The 20,508-nt window shown below is 34.0% G+C and overlaps 1 protein-coding gene and 1 long non-coding RNA gene across 2 annotated transcripts; one reads left to right on the top strand and one right to left on the bottom strand.

Annotated features, from left to right (window-relative positions):
- Positions 1-759: 759 nt before the first annotated feature.
- On the bottom strand, positions 760-7,517 carry LOC144429693 (uncharacterized). The gene is made up of 9 exons (XM_078117862.1): positions 7,365-7,517; positions 6,425-6,556; positions 5,821-5,947; positions 5,027-5,155; positions 4,361-4,488; positions 3,690-3,814; positions 3,062-3,169; positions 2,232-2,367; positions 760-2,149 (listed from the first exon to the last, which is right to left on the bottom strand). Exons 1-9 carry the CDS (start codon positions 7,448-7,450, stop codon positions 2,038-2,040), a joined length of 1,083 nt encoding a protein of 360 aa, XP_077973988.1. The 5' UTR covers positions 7,451-7,517; the 3' UTR covers positions 760-2,037.
- Positions 7,518-13,706: 6,189 nt separating this feature from the next.
- On the top strand, positions 13,707-19,812 carry LOC144429577 (uncharacterized). Its single transcript, XR_013478874.1, has 5 exons — positions 13,707-13,869; positions 14,941-15,070; positions 18,634-18,761; positions 19,442-19,563; positions 19,686-19,812. It is a non-coding gene; the product is annotated as an uncharacterized LOC144429577 (long non-coding RNA).
- Positions 19,813-20,508: the final 696 nt, after the last annotated feature.

Genomic DNA, 20,508 nt, shown 5'->3' on the forward strand with positions numbered 1-20,508 from the left:
AGAATCAAACTCGAAATCTGTCTTCGACATCTGGAGCTTCTTTCACCTATGGTGACTTGATGATTGTCTTTATGAATACAATCCATGTTGATGTTGTTTACTACTTCGACGTGGCTATGCGAGTGTAATATAGCCATGATTTTAACCCACTCAAATTGCTTATTTCAAGTAATTATTTTTGTTCTCATTATTACCAAGATGCAGCAAAGATATGACGAAACCTTGATTTTGTTGTTTCTAATAAAAAATAGTTCAAAGTTGCGTGAGCTAGTGTGCTTTCTGCTGGGAAATAGTGAGCATCCTAGACAACAAGTTTACAGGTCATATATGTTAAATTCTATCGTTATTCTAGTTTTAGTTTACTGTGAGAAACGACGGTCACTGCTCAGCAAAAATGCGCTATATTTCGAGATGGACATTTAGATTGAAAATTATCATGTGCTTGTTCAGGTCAAGGCTATTAAACTGTTTTTGTTCCACTTGTGCAGTGACTCTCTGAATATATTGTTTCGTGAATTGAATATAAAATGAGCGTCTATCTACACTACTGTATATATCTATATATATATTTATATACCTATAAACCCATGTCTATAATTTGGAAATAGTTGTATCGCTAATGGAAAAATATACACCACTTCCTAAATAAAGATATTGAGAAAGAGGCTTCGCTTCCTCTGTCGTCAGACGACGACGAATAGCAACGGTAGCGCCTCGACTGACCAATCCCCCAAGTCTTTGTCAGACACTTCCACGAGACAATGTCTTTATTCTCAACTCCAACGTACCATACGATACCAAACGATAATTAATTAAACAGTGAATAATGAAAAGCTTATATAAATTATTATGCTTGAAAATGTCGGTTTTGGAATCATTGGTGGCTTGCAACAAAATAGGTAGGTGGTTGAATTTAGACATTTTCTAACTGTCAATGTATACGAAGTCGAATGGGCAATTAAAATAAACTCTACTATAGGGAATTGTTTGGCCTGTACTCCGAATGTGCAAGTACAATCTGTACTCCTTCAGAGGTCAATAAAGCACACAATGTATTGCATGTCAATTGTTATATTGAAAGTTACACAATCCAATCCGAATACAGATATATTGAAAACACTTAAATCTTAACAAAGTCAAAAACAAAATAAATCACAAGCACAATATATTTCAGTACTCTCGGCGTGGCCGGAAACGATACGTCATCAAATTGGTCGCTTACAAAGAAGGCTATAAGACGAAGGCTGATCGCTGACGCGAATCACAAAGTCGACTATTTTCAGAAGACGTAAGATAATATTAATATGAAGGGGTTAAATAACATTATAATCCATAGTTACAATCCACATTTGCTACACTACAATGATTATTTACATATACTCTCCCAGACACAATCCACGTGAACGTCGACAACGGGGATATTGGTTGGCCTGTTTTTTTCATGAACTTTTTCTCATTCTTGCCATAGCAGTTGATGTATTGATAGCAAAACGCGCAATGACATTGTGCTTTGATCCTTTTATTTTGTTTATTTATCGACATACCAACAAATCATCATTCCATTCTTCTAACAAAACACTAATCACGACAACAGAAATTGGAAAACTAAATTTCAAAAATGTTAAGTAACATCATCAGATGTAAATGGCAAGATAACAATATAACTTTACAAAATGAATAATGTTCAAAGAAACGGACACCGACGTCTGAGGCGTAATTGAAAACCAGAAAATATATATATACATGAATATATTCGCATTTCTGTAAAACTGTCATATCTACAATTTTGTGAGTTTACGCGTTATAGAATAGTGAAAAAGCGTCTGTTGGTCAGTGCACAATATGCCTATTTTTTCGCCTGTGGAAACACTCAAAAACAGCTTACCTTAAACATTACTCATAAATAGATGTACAGAACAAGAGTCAATCTAAAAGTACTTCATATGTATGAAACTTTCCTAGAATACTATATAACACATAATAAATAATGTTCATTTTGATAATTCAGACTGAATCGACGCATTGATGTATCAAGTTTTAGGTAGGAGGTTGAATCTTTGAGCTTATTGTTGCTTTGTGTCTAGCGTTCGGAAGAGAAGCCTTGCTGGAATTTTTTCCAAGAAGTGCCTTCGTAGCATCACGAAGTTGACTAAAAACATTTTCATAAAACAAACTGTTAATTTTTAAGTGATTTATTTTAACGTGGAATTGAAAAACTTTGATAAAAATACCTGGATGAAAGGTTATAGAAAACGGGGTTGAGACATTCGCTCGTTCGTAACACAGTGTATGCAGTCAAGGCAAACATCCTTTTAGTTCTCGCTGTAAACTTGAATAAGACTTTGGTCGTGATAGTAAATCTGAACGCTATAAAAATAATTAAATTACCATATTTGCCCAATAAATATTGAAAAATAAGTCGAAACGACGTCGAGGTTCATTGACATGGTGTGAATATATGAGAGAAATAAAGAAAAGGTATCCAAGAAAATATTACTGTACAGTATTTGAGGTCATTCGATTGAATCGGAAATAATTGTATGATCATTTTTCATGAGATTTATTATCGCATTGGAGATTGTTTAATGAATATTTCAAGAAGAGCATTTTTGATCGATATATCAGCACTTTAAGTTGTTTAGGCAAAAATATAGAGAATTAGTTACTCAGCTAATAAAGCGTAATATTGAACTTTTCAATTTGTTTCATTTCATTTTTCGATAAAAATTTCCTATGTGGAATCCGAGTCTAAATATCATACAAGCTACCAAAGCACCGTACAAAGGTAAAAACGGTAAAGTGTGAGATGAAACAGCTATCAAAAAGAAACGTCGACCCACGTACAAACTTCTACCGGGGTTCCGTTTCACCTCAAACATTGCTATTTCAAAACACGCCACAATATGGATTTTTTTGGTCGTTTTCGGCGGGCTCGTGCTCAACGAACCGTGTCCGTTCATGAGCCTTGAAGATGGACCGGTTCGATACGGTTCTCTGTGTCCATAATTTACGATTTACTGTGTTTTAGATAGGACTGGTAGAAATCGATAGGACACTTTACCTGCACCTCCAGAGTATCCAATCAGAAAGGAGAATACTATAAGAATGGTTTGAATCAATGCAGCTCTTTGTTTATTATCTTGACGTGAAACTGCTTGGCCGAGTGTGGCTGAAATATACAACAAAATATAAAAAATATTTATTAATAACATTTAGCATGAAAGATGAGCAATTTTTTGTTGAAAGCTCTCGACAAAAAAGACTCTGCCACAGCTTAAAAATGTTTTCTCAAATCTCACATATTTTACACTAGTGGCGGGGCTCTCTACAAGAAATCCAAACTGAAATTTTCTAAATCAGTCACGAATTCGAATCTCATCGACAACTTTTTCTGATCTTAAATAGGATTTACAAAAGTATATTATATATGCATATATTATACATTGTATAAAGTGCGCCATGGATGACTTCACATTTTTTACCCTCCCGATAATGACCTGTTATGATACTGATAAATATTACAATCCTTCTCTTCGATTAAAGTATCCTACTTTTTTTTTTTGTGACGAGAATTGAAATTTCGACGCAAGCAAAATACATGCAGGTGGCGACCGCCTAAAAATGATACGCATGTTGTATGTATTGTATGCTCGGGTCTGTTTTAGCTGAATTATAAAACTAGTACTTACCTCGTTGCTTTTGTACTGATATGAGTTTCGTGATTATACAAATTGTACAAATGACGATGCCGCCCATCGGAAGAAAGAGCATAATTGGTACAGCAAAGCTCTGGAACAATATTGCTGTGTCGCGCCTAAAAATGTATTATTTTTTTTTTGGAAGATTCGCGAGCATAACTTGAATAACGCATATAGTATTACTATTCTCTAGCGATAAAGGTATATTATACAGGTAAGCAAAACTTATGTCGTATAATTTAACTTGTAACATGCCCTCAAAATTCAGAATAATTTAAAAATTAATTGGGTATTAACATACCACTTATTTGTGAACATGTGACTAAATCACTCAGATCGAGTAATATTTCACAAAACAGATTTCCCCAATTTTCTCATCCGCAAGTTTTGATACTTAATTTGGAAGATCATGAAAATATTAATTTGTTAATTAAAGAAAGGAAGATATAATGTTTTCGCGGAATCACCAAAGAATGAGCAAATTTGATCATGCAATATCATACCATAACCAGTCATTCTTGCAAAACAAATATTTTACAGGATTTCTATAATTTAAAACCCAACAGTATTTTTGACAGAGTCTACACCGATACAAGCTATAGTCATATTAGCATCTGCTCCTATCTTATCACAATTTATTCACAGTACTTATTTGCCATTACCAATGTTCTCCAACAGATGTACATCCTGAATATTTTTCACCAGGTCTGACGGGATAAACTGTTGGAAATATGATGCGAAATATTGCAGCGGCAAAGAAGACTTCGATCCAAATAATTACAGCAATAATCTGTAAATAAATAAAAAATTGACGAAATTTATAAAACGTACCAGATATAAGATTTTGTGTTTGTTACAAATATTAAACGAGGAAAGCAAAATTTACTATCAAAGTAAAATGCTTCCTACTTTTATCCTTACCACATAAATTTATATGTGCCAATTTATATTCAAGAAGCAACAGTTGGCTTTAAAAGATTGACTAGTTTACATTAGGTATATATAGATAAAAAAAAATATATATATATATGTAAGATTTGGTGTTCGTTACAAATATTGAATGTGGAAAGAAAAACTTGACTTCAAAATAAAATTCTTCCTACTTTTATCTTCATCACATAAATTTATCTTCGTCAATTTATATTTTTTAGCAACAGTTGGCTTTAAAAGATTGACTAGTTTACATTAGATATATATATAGGTAAAAAAAAAAAAAATGTTCATATATCTATTAGGTACTGGATGCATTTTTATTCAATTTTGTCATTCTACCACCCAAAATATTATTCATACTTTATATGTTGAAAGTAAAGAGATAAACTTAATACCCTTGCATGGTTCTTTTTGAAAGAGCTGGCTTGCAACGGGAACTGGATGACAAACAGTCGAACGATGCTAAATACGAGAATATGCTGTATTGTCACATACTCTGTCAAAACGCGGATACCGGAAGTTGCCTAGGTAAAAATATATAATTTTTGTTACATTTGTGACTAAAAATTGTTTATAATGAGCAAGAATCACTATGTATGCACAACAGTTTTATGTTAAATATCGCAATACAAGAACAGAGCGAGTAACATCTTTTGGTTGACAAATATCTCCAGATATGGTTGAAATTGGAAATAATCGAAGTAACAAAATGTTCTATACATGGTAATTGGCGCTGGACATCCTAATTGGCTAACGATCACACTACGATGTAGCTAGCTGGTATACTAATAATATTCTAAAACCAGTGTGCAATACATTGAATAAGACATTGAATTGAATTACAAATTTTTAACACTAAACCAGGGTGGAGTTTTAGACATTTCTATGAAAAGAAAGAAGATTGCAGAATGGTACACTGATTAGAATACCACTGAAAATACGGGGCTCCCGAAGTATGCGAACCAAGATGGCGGACATCGGAATGTAACATGTGTACTAGGTTAGGGTTAGGCCATAATTTTAGGTATAAATACTACGGGAGGCTCTTGGCTAGTCTTCGAACTGATAATAGGACTAAAATAAGGAAAATTGGAAAAAAATCATCTCCTAACCCTAACCTGTTTCCCATGTTACGTTCCGATGTCCGCCATCTTGGTTTGCATGCTTCGGAAGCACCGAAAATACTTACCTTGCAAAAGAACTCATTTGTGAATTCTTGCAATCCCCACATGTAATGATATAGTTGCATTCCACTATTACAAGCGGACAGAAAATCAGAGACGCATAAACTCATGAGGAGAACATTGAACGGGGACCTAAAATTGTATTTTTTGAATATGTTTACTGTTCTGGTTGGACTTGACAGTAAATGAAGGTGGCTAGAGGTTAGCTATCACCAATACCGTTCCATACGGTCTTGAGTTTGAAAAACTCGCTTTTCAATTTTAGGTCATTACACTAAAGATAACCACCACAGCCGTGGTTACAAAACCGGTATACTCTTTCAATAACAATATCAAGTCGAATATGATATATGATGTGTATGTTATTTTGGGGGTCAGTTTAGCTTTTGTATTCACGCTACCTTCTATACTTTTTGTTATGTTAGATCTTGTTATACACGTTACATTGGCTCATTCTACAATACCACTCTTTGAAAATACTAAGTGAAAAAGAAGCAAAAAGAAGGATAAAACAAATGGAAGACATGAATGAAATCAATGAACAGTGAAGAACATAAATGCTCATAAAAATAGCATTGTTGTACATTGATGTTATAAAGTTGTACATACTTGCTTAGTTTAGGAGATGTGAAAATCACAATAAATGTAACCACATTCGCAACTACTCCAAAAATTCCTAGGATGACAATTATCGCAGAGAATATAACTCTTTCCACATTACTGAATATACTTGGATCAAATCTAAAAATAAGAATTTACATGAATTATTTTACATCCAAGATGGCTATGTTGAATGTGTTATATATTCAAGTTAGCGAGAAGGAGGGATTTTGCGGTTTTCAAAAGGTGCGCGGCAGAAATTGACAGAAATTAATTAACTGTTACGTAATGTCTGCCTCCATTGATAGGTAACAATATGGTAGACACCACATGCTGCAATTACGCTAGTTGCAGTTTATTTCTCTTCTGAACCGAGTTTAGCGAACGTTGATGATTCATTTAGCATTCTAAAGGAACATCGGGCAGGGATGTTGAAGAACATTGACCTTTTTTTTCATTCATCAGGGATATATATATATATATGTTCACAAACTTTAAAAGAGAATACATTAACGATCGCAAAATTGAGTTTTGTTTATAGGCAGCAATGTTTCTTCGAGTAAAAGCGCGGTGAGTTTTCTCCCGGGTATTTAGCGCTGTGCGCACAAAAATGTTTAGAGACTGCTGTCTTAGTGAATCCGTTCGTAAATCGACTTTTTAATTTTAAGGTTTAGTTCAGATAATTTTCATTCTTTCATTACCACTTTTACAATAATTTATCAAAAAATTTTCAATCGATTGACAAATATATAACGCAGAAAACTTTTCCTAAAATGTTTCTGATTTGATATATTGGATAAATTGAAACTGATAATATTTCTTTCTTTTTATTTTTAGTTTTTAATTTCTAGTCATGGCTTGGGTTTCCTTTTCCACAAATTGACTGAACAAAAAATTATATTATATTAAATACATGCAGTACTCATAATACTGGTACAAAAATACTTACATTCCGTGCTGTGGGCGGGTAATATTCACCGTTCCAATTTCGGTAACATTGTTACCAAAATTACCAAAATATGAGCTCGAATTCATATCTGTTTGTTGACTAGTTCGGTTAATTAAAAACCTACCACGAATACTTCACGAGTGGCTTTTTTGACTAATCAGTTGTTCTCATGTCGTGCTATTAAATATGGGTGATGTCAGCTCAACCGTGTAATTCGACTACATGGTATCGATATAAAAATACTATGTGGGGTTTCAATTAAACTATCAACAATCCTGTTATGATTAGGTTATAAATTACGGAAGCTATCAAGTGCATTGACGTAGGTCATGTTTATTCCCTTCAACAGGTGAATTGAGTCGATTTTGCATACTCATTAAATATGTATTTAGAATCGATACGTGCATAATTTTGTTAATAACATACCAAATACATATTTTGTTGAATGTATCAATAGATTATTTCATGTAGTAATGTGCATTTAACTAAAGAAGTATGCGCGATCGGTCACATTTGGCAGAAATTGAAATTAAAATCGACGAAATAAATAAACATTTAACCGTATCAAATATTTATTATGCTTTGTAAATACGTTATTTCAATAATCTCAAATTTATGCCGACGGATGTATTTATATTTTCATTGCCCTTCATAATCAATATTTTATGCTGTTAATTTGTATGCCTATACAGGGTGAACCACCCCACCCCCCCTCCCAAGAAAAAGCGAAATAAAAAACGAAAATTATTTAGTTTTGTTTGCGCGTGAACTTCTGTTTGTGTATGATTATACCCAAATTTTACAGAAATCGAAAGCGATGTGTTATTAAATCCTCACTTTGGAATAATGTTGAGAGAATCAAGAAATTTATCAATATTCAAAATAACATTGAAGAAAACAATTTGAGAAAACATTTCCAAAAATATGGATTCAACTGGCGCTGGTAAGGAAGAATTAACAACCAATACCAATTCAAAACCATTGGTCTCCGAGAAGCTGGACCCAACAGGCAGAGAAAATATTTTTACAATATTCCGCCGATGAATTCACCAAAAGAATCTTCATCACATCACTTGTAGTTGTTCAGCTCAATGGAATGGCACTCCACAGCCCCGTGGTACGAGCCATAAACTTTAAATTTGGACTTTATTAAGCTTGCTCTCGCCCCGTGGCATGTCACTCTGTGACCAGGTTGAATCGTGGATTAATAATCATATTTTGGGAAATTACGTTTTTGTACCAGTTAGCTGTACTAGTTTTTGATCGAAGATGACCATGATACATAAATGAGTTTCCTCTTCTGTGTTTTGATTATAAATTAAAAAAGAAGCAATGCTCAAATATACGAATACGGTGGTCAAAACGAAGTATTATGAGTATGCAATCTTCCACGGTAGACTACCAGTGCCGCAGGTCATATGACTTCGACTGATCACCGGAAAGCAACCAACTCGATGCCGGAACCGCCGTTTGGTGCGCAATTAATTAAATTTGATGACGTCATTGCACACAAAAAACGAATCCCGTAGAGCCCACAGACAGTTTTGAAATAAATAAAAGTAGTTAGTTAGTAGTAGATTAGTCCAGTAGATAAAAAGAAAAGCGATTTTTTTTATTTTGTTGAAAATTATTCGATAAAAGATGTGTTTTAATTTTAATTCATTTTAACTTACATTATATTGGCTTTTTAAGTTTGTTCGGCCATAAAAATCATTACACAATTATTTCAAATCAGATTTAAAGGGAAATGCGTTATAACAATGAGAACAAGAACGTAACAAAGAATTCTAACAACATGATAATATTGAAACAATCTATAGGTTCACTTCGTGTCCAACAAGATCAAGAGAGCATTGCACAAATATAGGGACACGCCCGACTTCTGTTGAAAACGCACACAAGTCACAAGAAGTTAAAAGTTGAAAAGTGAAATTTGTGCTGGTCACGGGTATTAGTAAATGCGACTGAGTGATAACCTGAGTGAGCGTCAATAATAGTCCCCGTTTATACCTTTTTTGATAATGTTACATTCGAATAAGCAGTTGACCTTATAGTAATAATCCTCATGAGTACCTGCAGGCTAAACCAGTGGCCACTGGTCCGCGAACCTGTTTTTACCGGTCTGTGCAGAAATTATGTTGTTTTGATACCAGTGTAACCGCTTGATAACCGAATATACAAGGTAACGTTGCTTTATTAAGCGATTGGTCCAAAATTCGATGTATTTTATTGATTGCTGGTAGTGTCTTTGCCGAGTAAACATATTTTACAGGTTTCTATCCGTTGCGAAAGCGCTTTGGTTTTTCTCGCGCGTGTCTAAAATCTATACTGTACACACAGGCCTACGTGTTTTTGTCCACATCACCTTCGAATAAAAGTGAACAATGTTGTATTTTCGTATTGCAATATTGCAAACCAAAAAAAGAAGCATGTTATATTTTATACGTGTGTAACGTGATATACGTATATCTTAGGTTCATTCCACCGTGTGGTTCGTGTTTTCAATAGCTTGTTCCTTTTTAAGTCCGTGTTCGTTGCAAGTGCACCGTTGGAGCGGTGTTAATATTTCTTGACTGCTTATCTTGTGAACCTCTGTACTGCAGAGGTCTGCACGTCTGAGTATTGGCCAGTTTTCAAAAGTCAATTAAATTGTCATTTAGCGAGGAAGAATACGGTCTTTTCTACACAGTATATTACAGTCGAACGCCATCGCCTTAAAACCCTGCTACGTTACACATGATATCATAGCAGATCCAAAAATAAAACGACATGAAATTCAAGTAAATAAAAAGGCATCTGAAAAAGATGAGACCCTGCAGGCTACTCTTTTTTCTCACTTTACTTTCATACTCTGTTTTACCTTCAAGTGATGGAGCAATCTGTAATTTCTTGACGCTGGACTAAAATAGTCAAGGTCTACGTTTTGCCAAAGAACTCGGCGTTCGTTACTGTTTCAAATCTCAGAGATTTTGACATCGTGATTTTCATAGAATGCGATGTGTTAACAAATCTTCTGAGTGTTTCTCCATGTTTCTGGCGTATCGCCGGACGTGTTCTATATTTTTAAATATTGGGAAAATGTTCACCGTTCACGTGAATATAAAGGTTAACATTTGAGTCCAATAGACCATTTGTTTTTTGAACTGTTTTTGGTGTTTTTTGCATTTTGTTTGTGACTGTGCTGAGAGGTTACGTACAGCAACGTCACACCAACGTTCCCCTAACCCAGGGTTCCGCAAATACGGGGTCGCGACCCACATTTGGGTCAGGAAACCCTCCTCACTGGGTCGCAAAACAATTCAAATTTGCCATAAATATAAGCATCGCGACTGTGTAGCGTATTTATGCACTACAACTTTATAAACCTCTAATTAGAATCATGGTTGTTTCTCCGAGCATCGACTTCCAAACATTGGCCAATCAGCATAAGTGCAAAATGTGACGTAACAATAAACGTTTTAGGAGCCGTTAGGGCACTTTTGTGTCACTTAGACATATTTTCATGGTTGTGAATATTATCGTTTTTTGCGTGCTTTTTGTTAGTTTTGAGTTGTGTTTTGGTAAATATAAGTTTAAATCAAACAACTAAATGTTCATTTTGTCTTCGTAGGTGTTTTATTTCAATTGCAGTAAAGAATTGATGATAGGATAGATACCGAGATTTTATGTGCCATGTTTAATATAATTTTGTGCAAGAAAATTGCTACTGTCAATAATAGTCTTGAAATCGATAACTATTACTTGCTTACCAAATGCTTGGGTCGCGAGAAATTAGAGAATTGATGAAGAGAGAATTGAGAATTTCGATAGGAATTTTTTTGGGGGTCAAAGTAGTTGCGGAGCCCTGCTCTAACCTACAAGTGATATACAGACGCATTGTTTTCATTAAAATAATTAAATAGAAAATACTGATTTTCGAAATTGGTGTATTATTCTTATTTTGGGGTCGCGAGTATCTGTAGCCTTCGATTTCAAGAAAATTGGGTTAGCAGAAAAAAGTTTGGGAACCGCTGATTCACAGTACCGGCATCATGTCACAGGATCCCTGAGGTGTGATCACGGAACCACGGCAAAGTGCGCAATTTTGATGACGTCGTCGCATAGAAAAAACGAAATCTATAAAAACCACAGAAATTTTTGATAGCAATTAAAGTAATACCTTGAAGCACAAAAGAAAATCTTCAGCCACTAAACATTTCAAATCAATAGGTCCAGTAGTTGAGGAGAAAATTGATTTTTTTCATAACAATAAGAAGTAAAATACCAACAACAAGAACAACAACAAAACGATCCATATGTACACTTTGTTTCAAAAAATAAAAAATACTAAAAATAAATTGCACCTTGACACCAATCATTGGTGATTCAGATTTCATCGATTTTTTCTGGTTACACCATAAACAATAACATTGAAATTAATGTGTTTGTATTAAATAGTATCGATACGAATAATAACATATTACACTTACGATATTTCGTAGGTTCGATGCGGCAATTGTTACGAATATAACCAAGGAAGTCGATGCTCGGGGAAACATTCATTCACGTTAGTACCGGTAAAGCCGTAGCTGAGCACCAGGTTAATCGAAATTGATGAGTTAATTCATACAGCCGCAATAATTAACTTATTCCATAATTCCCCACAACAAATTACGCTAGTAGGGTGTTAGTAACGAAAAGGATATTGGAACTCTTTCTTGAATAAACTAATATTGTATTAAACTGTACATATATTTCTAAGCGCTGCGAACTGCTAAATTTGTATGTATTATTACCCAAACTTAACGTGTGGAATCAATCGCTTAAATCTCAATGATGCATACAGATTCAGCCGTTAGTGAGTGATATGTCATATACCCAACAATAGCTGATCGCTGAATTCATAAGAAATATACTAATGGCCAAGACATAAACGATATTGGAACAATCCATGTTAGAACGCATTATTCTGTATGTATCGTTTACCTTAACATATCAATTAGATGCTACGTTCATAGCATTTTTTTACATTTATCTTACAGTTGTGATAAGTAACTTGTCATATTATAATTCACTGTCGTTTGGAAAAACGTACTGTAAGCGAAAGAAGAATATCCAATCTCGTTAGCGAGCGTAGCAACAATTAGGGTTGAATTATCCGGATCACAATAAAATTTAGTTTGTCGCAATGGCTGGACTAGTGCTGGATTTGCCATTAGGCAATGCAGGCTGGACCCTGAGGGCATCACATACAATTTGTAGCTATTATTCGTTATTAGGTCGTTTTTGAACTGAAGAGGCTTGTTTCAGAAACAAAACCGCTTTAAAAAAATTTAAAATAAATATTTGTCTAATTTTTATTTCATGTTGATATTGTCCCAAATATTGAACTGTTTAATATTGAAAAAAAAAAATGAATACGATGGAATAAGCGAATTTGTCTAAATTTGAAAAAGCTACTCCTTCTATCCTAAAAACAAAATATGATAATTTAGATTAATTGATAAATTTTTATTAACATAACAACGCCTTTCAACAAAATAGGAAAAAAGGACAATCTTTATCCGAAAATTACCCTTGGTAATCTTTTTTAGATAGATCCGAAACTGGTGTTTCCAAATATAGCTTTGTGAAGAAATCTGCGTCACTCACTGCGTCAAGATTTTTCGCATATTTCTACACCGCTCAACTCCAAAATTTCTGTTTTTACTTTTAGAACAAGATGGCAAATCTCCATCATAAAAGTTCACGTTCTGTTTTTTTCTTCAACGAATCAAGCTTGCGAATTGTTGGAATACGTCCAGAATATTCTGGTTCTAAATATTGGTACCCACGATTAGAGGTCGAGGGGCTGTTCTCGCTACGTAATATTAAGATAGGAAGAAATTTTTACAGGTTCTACTAAAATTGGCATATATATTTCTGGCGTCGGAATTCGCGATATAATGTTGTATAAGTAGCATGGTAGGTAGCTTTTGAGCAACGTGGCTATGTGGAGAGTGGGTGATACTTATTTAATCGCCTGAAACTAAGGTGAAGGTAAGTTGAAAATCCCAATGGTAATATAGAAAGTTCTCTTTGAGTGTGCATTTAAATTTGTTTGTAATATATTGCGGTTCTGACAAATCATCATAACTGAAAATATATGAATCGAACGCTTAAACACCATTCAAATACGTTAATGTTTCTCCATATTTGGCTTAAAATCAAAAAGATAAATGAAATGAAAATGTTTGACTTGTACTTTACAAAAGTGCTACTAATTCCAAACGCACATTCTATAATATTTCAATACAGTTTTTTATTATGAGACAGTTGGAATTGAAATGTATGATATATATTTTATTTTAAATAAGTGATATATATAGCGTAACCCACGACGATATAATAAAAATAAAATAAGCTGTTGGTGAACAAAGATTAAAGAAAACATCCGAAACATGAATACCACCGGTGCATACAAAAGTGTGAACACTTTCGAAAGCAGTCTAGAATCCAATACAAAAGATTCAGATACGTTCATTTGGTATGTGTCACAATTCTTTTTATTGAGAAATGAAATATATTATTTCATGGAACGAAATTGTATATAGGTTTAATTTTATTAGGTATATATTTTCCATGAATATAATTTTTTAGAGATCCCTTTCCCTTGTGAATGTGGGGTTGGATACATTTTAACATCCAACTTCTAGTTTTTCTAGACAAGCAACTTCTTAGAACAAGTCGAATCTTATATCTGTTGACTAAGGTATAATAAACTCCACTTTTATAAAGTTGAAATTTTCAGGTATTCAACGCAGATATTTACTCCCACACAACGTGTTATATTCTTTTCTGTATTTCTCATTTTGGGGCTGTTCGGAGTATTTGCAAACGGGTTGACAATTTTTGTGATCATAAAGAATAAAGAGCTTAAAAAGTAAGTTATGGCGAGAATTTAAGTTTTTTTCTATCAGTAGTATACGAAAATGCCATAAGTTTACTACTGGCTTATTTCTTTTAGAAGCTATCGCGACAATGATTTCCCGCTTTCTCGAGTATGGTACAATACAATCGACGATAATACAGCCTCCCCCCCTCCCCCCAACAAAAATAAACAGAACCCAGGTCAAATGGGACATATATATTCTAGAGAGAACATACATAACTTTTGTGCTAAGCGTCATAGATGACAGAAACTTTTTGACGCAATCATGAGCAAACAGAAGTTCAAGTGTTTTTTTCTTCATTTTCGAAGAAGTAATTAAAAATTTATGGATTCAGATTAAGATATTTTGGGTCGCTCATGCCGTCACGGATGAGTGCAATAGATAACCTCGACAGGAACAGAAGATTACAGAAAACATTACGGTTTTTAATACATAGCAACGATTCATTTCGGGGCACGTAACATGCCCTTTCAGTTACTTCCGAAAAAGATAATTTCCATTTTCAACGAAATGTTATCTCTTGTCCAAGTAAGATAACACAAACTTCATTCAAAGTTGTTTTTTATGTGGCAAAAGTAGATTAGCCTACTTATATGCTTTATGTTTATTTTCTATTGTATTTATAATAAAAAAAGCTGATTTTCGATTTTTTCAATGTTTATCAGATCTCCGTTCAACATTCTTCTTGTGAGTCTTTGCATCTCAGATTTCCTTTCTGCTTCTAATAGTTCTATTCAGTCCTATAGTTTGTTATGGTCTTTGAGGGCATACACTGGACCAGAATTCTTTTGCAAGGTAAGAAAATTTGCAGATGCATCTTTTGATTTCTTCATTTAACATTTAGCTCTATTTTGATGGAACAATATTAATTAGGTCACTGACGATTCTAAAATTTTGTGTTCGATCTGGTCAGCATTAACTCGTCCAAATAATGGTAATGGTAATGGTATATAATTATCATCATACAAAATATATGTATTGTTAAGCATCGATATCCCGATCACTTAGATAAGACCAGGTTGTATTGGTTATAGCTGTGACTTTATTGGTTATCGTCCAGGCAAATGAAATACGCCATACGTTTTAAAGATGTTTTTGGGAAAGTTAATTTTGATTCACTGTATAAAGACAATCCGGGGCACATATAATTTTCGATTTTGTTTAGGTCAGGGGTTCTCAAACTTTTTGTGTTGCGGAGCCCTTGAAAAGGTTGACTATTATTCACGAATCCCCAAAATAAATGTTAAAATTGTTACTTTCCGATTATTATTCCTGAGTAAGTTAAAAGTACTTTACTTAATTTAAACTGTAAATTTGACACTTGGCAAACATATTAATAATTAGGGGTCGAATCTTTTCCCTTTCGACATTTTTGGAAGACTTAAAGAGCCGCTAATAACGTGCGCGATTGCATTTTGTTATAATTGCCGATTATTTCCGTCAGCATGGCGTGTTTTTAAACCTTAAACATCTTTACGCCGGTGTTTATTCTCCCTAAATCGAAAATTTTCTTTGGCATATACATGTATTGTTCCACAATGACGACAATAATTGCTTATTTGTTCTCGTGGGAAATTATGTGTTCAATGTGAAAAACATATTATGGTCATCGGCGACGAAATGCTAAAAAGCATAATTAATAAAGAGGTAAATCCGCAACTCAAATTTTTTGATTGAGAAGCGGCATTCTAAAATATTAAAACTAAAACCTAAAATGGAAGATCACACTATAAGTTTGGTTTCAGCAGACCTTAAAACGCTTTCATAAACATTGTTAATCACAAAATTTGGTGTTATGTTAGGTTTTCTTTGGTTATTCATCGTAGTAACATGGGAAATCGAAACACAGTCAATTGTGCGCGCGATGTAGGCTACCTTTTTTTCATTCTGAAACTACCGACGGAGCCGCATGCGATAAAATAAATTTCAATCGTTCGTATTTTGCCCAGACCTTGTGATTTTTTGAACGCGATATCTTGCTTAAAAATATTCTCGAGTGCGAGAGAACAAATCAAGTTTGACAAATCCCGAGATCGCAAAAATAAGACTCCAGTTTTGTTTATAGCTGGCAGTTTATCACGTATTTTATGTTACTTTAGAATAGTATTCTTTCATTTTAGTAATCCTAATAGTAATCTCGAATCAAACGTGAGTAACGATGAGCACAAATAAATTATAACGACAATACACTTTTAATGCTCGCATCGGTCATGGATTGAATATTTTACCCAACAAAAATCTCGTTATCCTTTTTAATCGCGATTAATGTAATCCAATTTTGAATCCCCTCCCTCCTAAGAATCGTGGCTGCGCTCCTGCTTATAAATAATGTCATTTTTTAATTCCGCCTCTTTGCCATATTTCGAGGCTATATTGTTGTCAGATTTTATCGAAGCTGTTATTGCTTCTTTGAACAGTTACAAAATTAGCCAAGTCAATATTTTGAAAAGTAATCGAATAGCTCCCCGAGCCCCTGGGTTTCTCTCGCGGAGCCCTGGGGCTCCGTACGGAGCACTTTGAGAACCTATGGTTTAGGTGAACAATTCGGTACTGTATAATATCACTGAGGAAACACAATCAATTAATGGATGATGATGATAATTAGATAAGATTATTAGGCTGTTTTGGTATACATGTGATTCAAATAATTTGTAATATACGTCAAATAACTTGTATACATTAATTAATATTCTTTCGGGTCTGAATGTTTGGAACAAGAGTTTTTCTGACGGAATGATGGCACATTCCATGCAGTCAATAAAAGTAGATTCAGAAATGTTTGAACAAAATTAAGGAAAGACATTAACAAAAATAATTTAGACAGAATCAGTCAATTAATCGAGTTTTGCAATTGCCGAATAAACCAGTGAAGATTCCAATATTATTTTATCCATCACAATGGTACTGCGATTGGAAACCTACAGAAATGCTACTCGAAGAGCCATGTTATACTGTAGTAACTAGTAAGTCATTTTTTGAGAATATATTAGGTTATCAGGGTCTTGATCAATGCGAAATCTGGTCATATGATATCATCGTTTCTCAAACTTCTGTCTGGATATTAAGTTGAATTTGATAACACTTCAACAAACCCGGAGCTGAAATTAAACTTCATGGCACCAGAAAATCCCGATGTAATAAAAACCTTTTTTACTTTCGAGTGGGGGTAGGTATGTCACTATGATTAGTAAAGGTCTTAATCTGAATAAAAAATTATCATTTTTTTTTTCAATTTTAAACCCGTTTGATTTCGAAATATTGAAGAAAAGACTACCAGAATCACTCAAATTCCGTCTGGTTGGAACACATCAATTGTGTTCGTCTGAACTTCCGGAACTTGTTCTTCCGAAAAATGATTTCAGCCGCCAAACTCGGTTGTATGTGAACTGACGTTCGTTTACGATCAGTGTACCTACCAGATAAATTTAGTACACTATAGCTGTTTTCCTGATCGTATTGACGCGAACTGCTTCAAGTCTCGCGACAAATTGGTATACACTAATGCGCAACCTCACACTATAATTCTTTATAGTGTTAGTACCTCCTGGCATTTTAGAGGTCGCTCGTAGCATTGCTTATGGATCATTCTCTTTAGTTTCTGAGTGAGTTCGTGAAGTCGCGTCGGAATATCTATATTATGGTAACTGTGCGAAAATTACTGTAATGGAAACTCCCGCGTTAACGACGAACCACATGAGCCGTAACACGATGTCGTCGAACTGTGTAGGATGGGCGTGAGGTTTTGACTAATTTCTCCCAATGATAGAATTTCAGAATGGTATTTTATTAGATTTTGGTGGAGATAAATTTCTTTCCTAAATCAGGCACACTGGTGAAACAACTGTAAGTGCAATAGGCGCTGGTCAAAATTTGGTTTGTGAATCGTGGAATTCTTTACACCTTGATATCTCAACGCAAGCATGTATTCTGGCATAATATCCCATGTCACACGGAGAACTACATATCTTTTATTCCAATGATTGGAGTTTGACAAGGTAGATACAAGCGGTACTGCTGTATCATCAGCTACTACGGGAACAGTACCGAGTCTGTAGGCACATCTGCATCAGCCTAACGATTTTTATATTTGTTTTATATTTGTTTCAGTTGTCTCATAGTATTCGTGTTTGGACAGAATACGTTACAGTACAACATATTCTAATATTCAGCATTGTTCGTCTGTATGCGATGAAGTGTCCAATGCGTGTCAAACGTGTGTTTACACCAAGCATGGCAAAGGTATATCTATTTATTTTATATGGATTTGATTTTATCACAATTTGAGACAGATAAATTAGTCAATTTGTTTAAATCGTAAACCTATTTTCATAGGAATATTACTATCTTTATATTTTCAGATTACGGCTGCTGTTATTTGGTTGGAAGTGTTCTTAACAGCAGCAATATTTCGCTATATATTTCCGACTGTTTATCCAGTACAACCAGATGCAGAATACTCGGGCTGCATTGCAGTGCCACTGGAATGGTAATAATGCAATGTAATTTTCTGTACAATTATATTTTCTACATATTATTTTGGGTTTGGGGATTTAAACAATTTCACAAATACCTAAATTCTGATGAGATCCCTTGTGGCAAGAAACTATTTTATAAATCTGATTTCGTAAAATAAATTTATATATATCGTTTGATATTATTGCCGCACCAGTTTAATTCCAAGAACTTTGGACATGTATGTATATATTTTAATTTCCAATTATGCTCGATAATCTGATTTTCCAGTCAAAATATTGGTTTTCTGAAAGCACAAAATTATTTACAATTTAAAATTAAATGAATCATCAATTCATTTTGTTTCAATAGAGTACTGGTAGGTGCTGTCTTATAACTCCGCTTTTGTATTAATGAAATACGTTTGCAATTTTCGAAAAAATGAAACGTAATACCATGTCTGATCTTTCCAGTTTGAAAATCAGACGCAAAACTGTGTATGTTAGTTTTACAGGGTAAAATTGATAAATGTGGAATAAATATCAATAATGAGTCGAGGCTGGATACAATTTCAGTTTGTAAACACTTCAGTATTGTTTACAAAACACAGCATACTTTCCTCGATATCTCAATTTCATCCTGTCTTTAATGGAGAAATACGTTTTGAAAACATGGTTATCCACTTGTCTGTAATCCTCTAATATCTATTCACAGGAAAGAAGCTTTGAAACTGCACAAATTTACGGTGCCGTTCATGTTTTTCCTACCGATGTCCGGAATAATAGGTTGTGCAGTGTATCTTGCTGTAACAATTTACAGAATGCGCCATTGTGATAGTGAGTCTATTCATGTAAAACGTTGATCGAAATAGTCTTCTATGTATATAGAACATTTTCCTGTGGCATTTTCTAAATATAAAATGGTCTTTCTCGATTTAATACACTACAACTAATTTCAGTTCCAAGAACACCAAGTCCCGACAGAATACGGAATGAAAACAAAGCTATCCTTCAGGTGTCGCTCATTGTTCTCTCATTTATACTGGGATACCTAGGAAACGCTGGTTGGTATTAACCTACCGCTTCAACACGAATGTGTTAAGAGTGATTGATTGGGAGGAATTATGAAATGTAGAAAGTTAATTCAGTATCTTTATCCGCTTACTACAACCCATAAACATTGAGTAAAAAGTAATACAGACACACAGATTTCATTAACGTAGATTTAGAGCCGCATTGCAATTTTGTTTACTGTTTACTTATCTCACGCGTCGATGTTTATGTACATATTTTATATAGATGAATTCTTTGGAATAATTTTATTGAATGTTCAAAAATTCACTAAATATATATATATTTCATGTTTCAAGTGTATGTGATTGTTGAGCATAATCTGCTTACATTAACGCTTGATTCAATATCTCATTCAAGTTACGAGCAGATAGCTAATTTGACTATCGCATTTAATTTTTAGTGAACAGAGTACTTGTATCGTTGCCCATATATTACACGATTCCTCTGGTCTCAAGTAGTTGGTTTACATTTACTTGTTACCTGCTACTGAGATTGAGTGAATGTCTGAATCCGGTTTTCTACAGCCTTGGTTCTGAGTAAGTAAATTTTTACGGACTTGAAGTGCGAAATAAACTAACTGTTAACTGTTAAGCAAAGATTGTTTTTAAGCGATTAGATAATTGACCGTTTCAATCACACAAAATAAAGAGTCCTACATTTGTCAATAATGAAAGGTAAATCAATGTACGAAAAATGAGTTAGGTATAA

The sequence above is a fragment of the Styela clava genome, chromosome 11 (genome assembly GCF_964204865.1).
Source record: "Styela clava chromosome 11, kaStyClav1.hap1.2, whole genome shotgun sequence".
Taxonomy (NCBI): Eukaryota; Metazoa; Chordata; class Ascidiacea; order Stolidobranchia; family Styelidae; genus Styela; species Styela clava.

Coding starts and splice junctions, on each gene's coding strand:
- LOC144429693 (XM_078117862.1), bottom strand. CDS start 7,450: ATGAATTCGAGCTCATATTTTGGTAATTTTGGTAACAATGTTACCGAA. Junction 5,948..6,424: donor ACATCTCCTAAACTAAGCAA/GTATGTACAACT, acceptor ATACAATTTTAG/GTCCCCGTTCAATGTTCTCC. Junction 3,170..3,689: donor ATCAGTACAAAAGCAACGAG/GTAAGTACTAGT, acceptor TGTATATTTCAG/CCACACTCGGCCAAGCAGTT.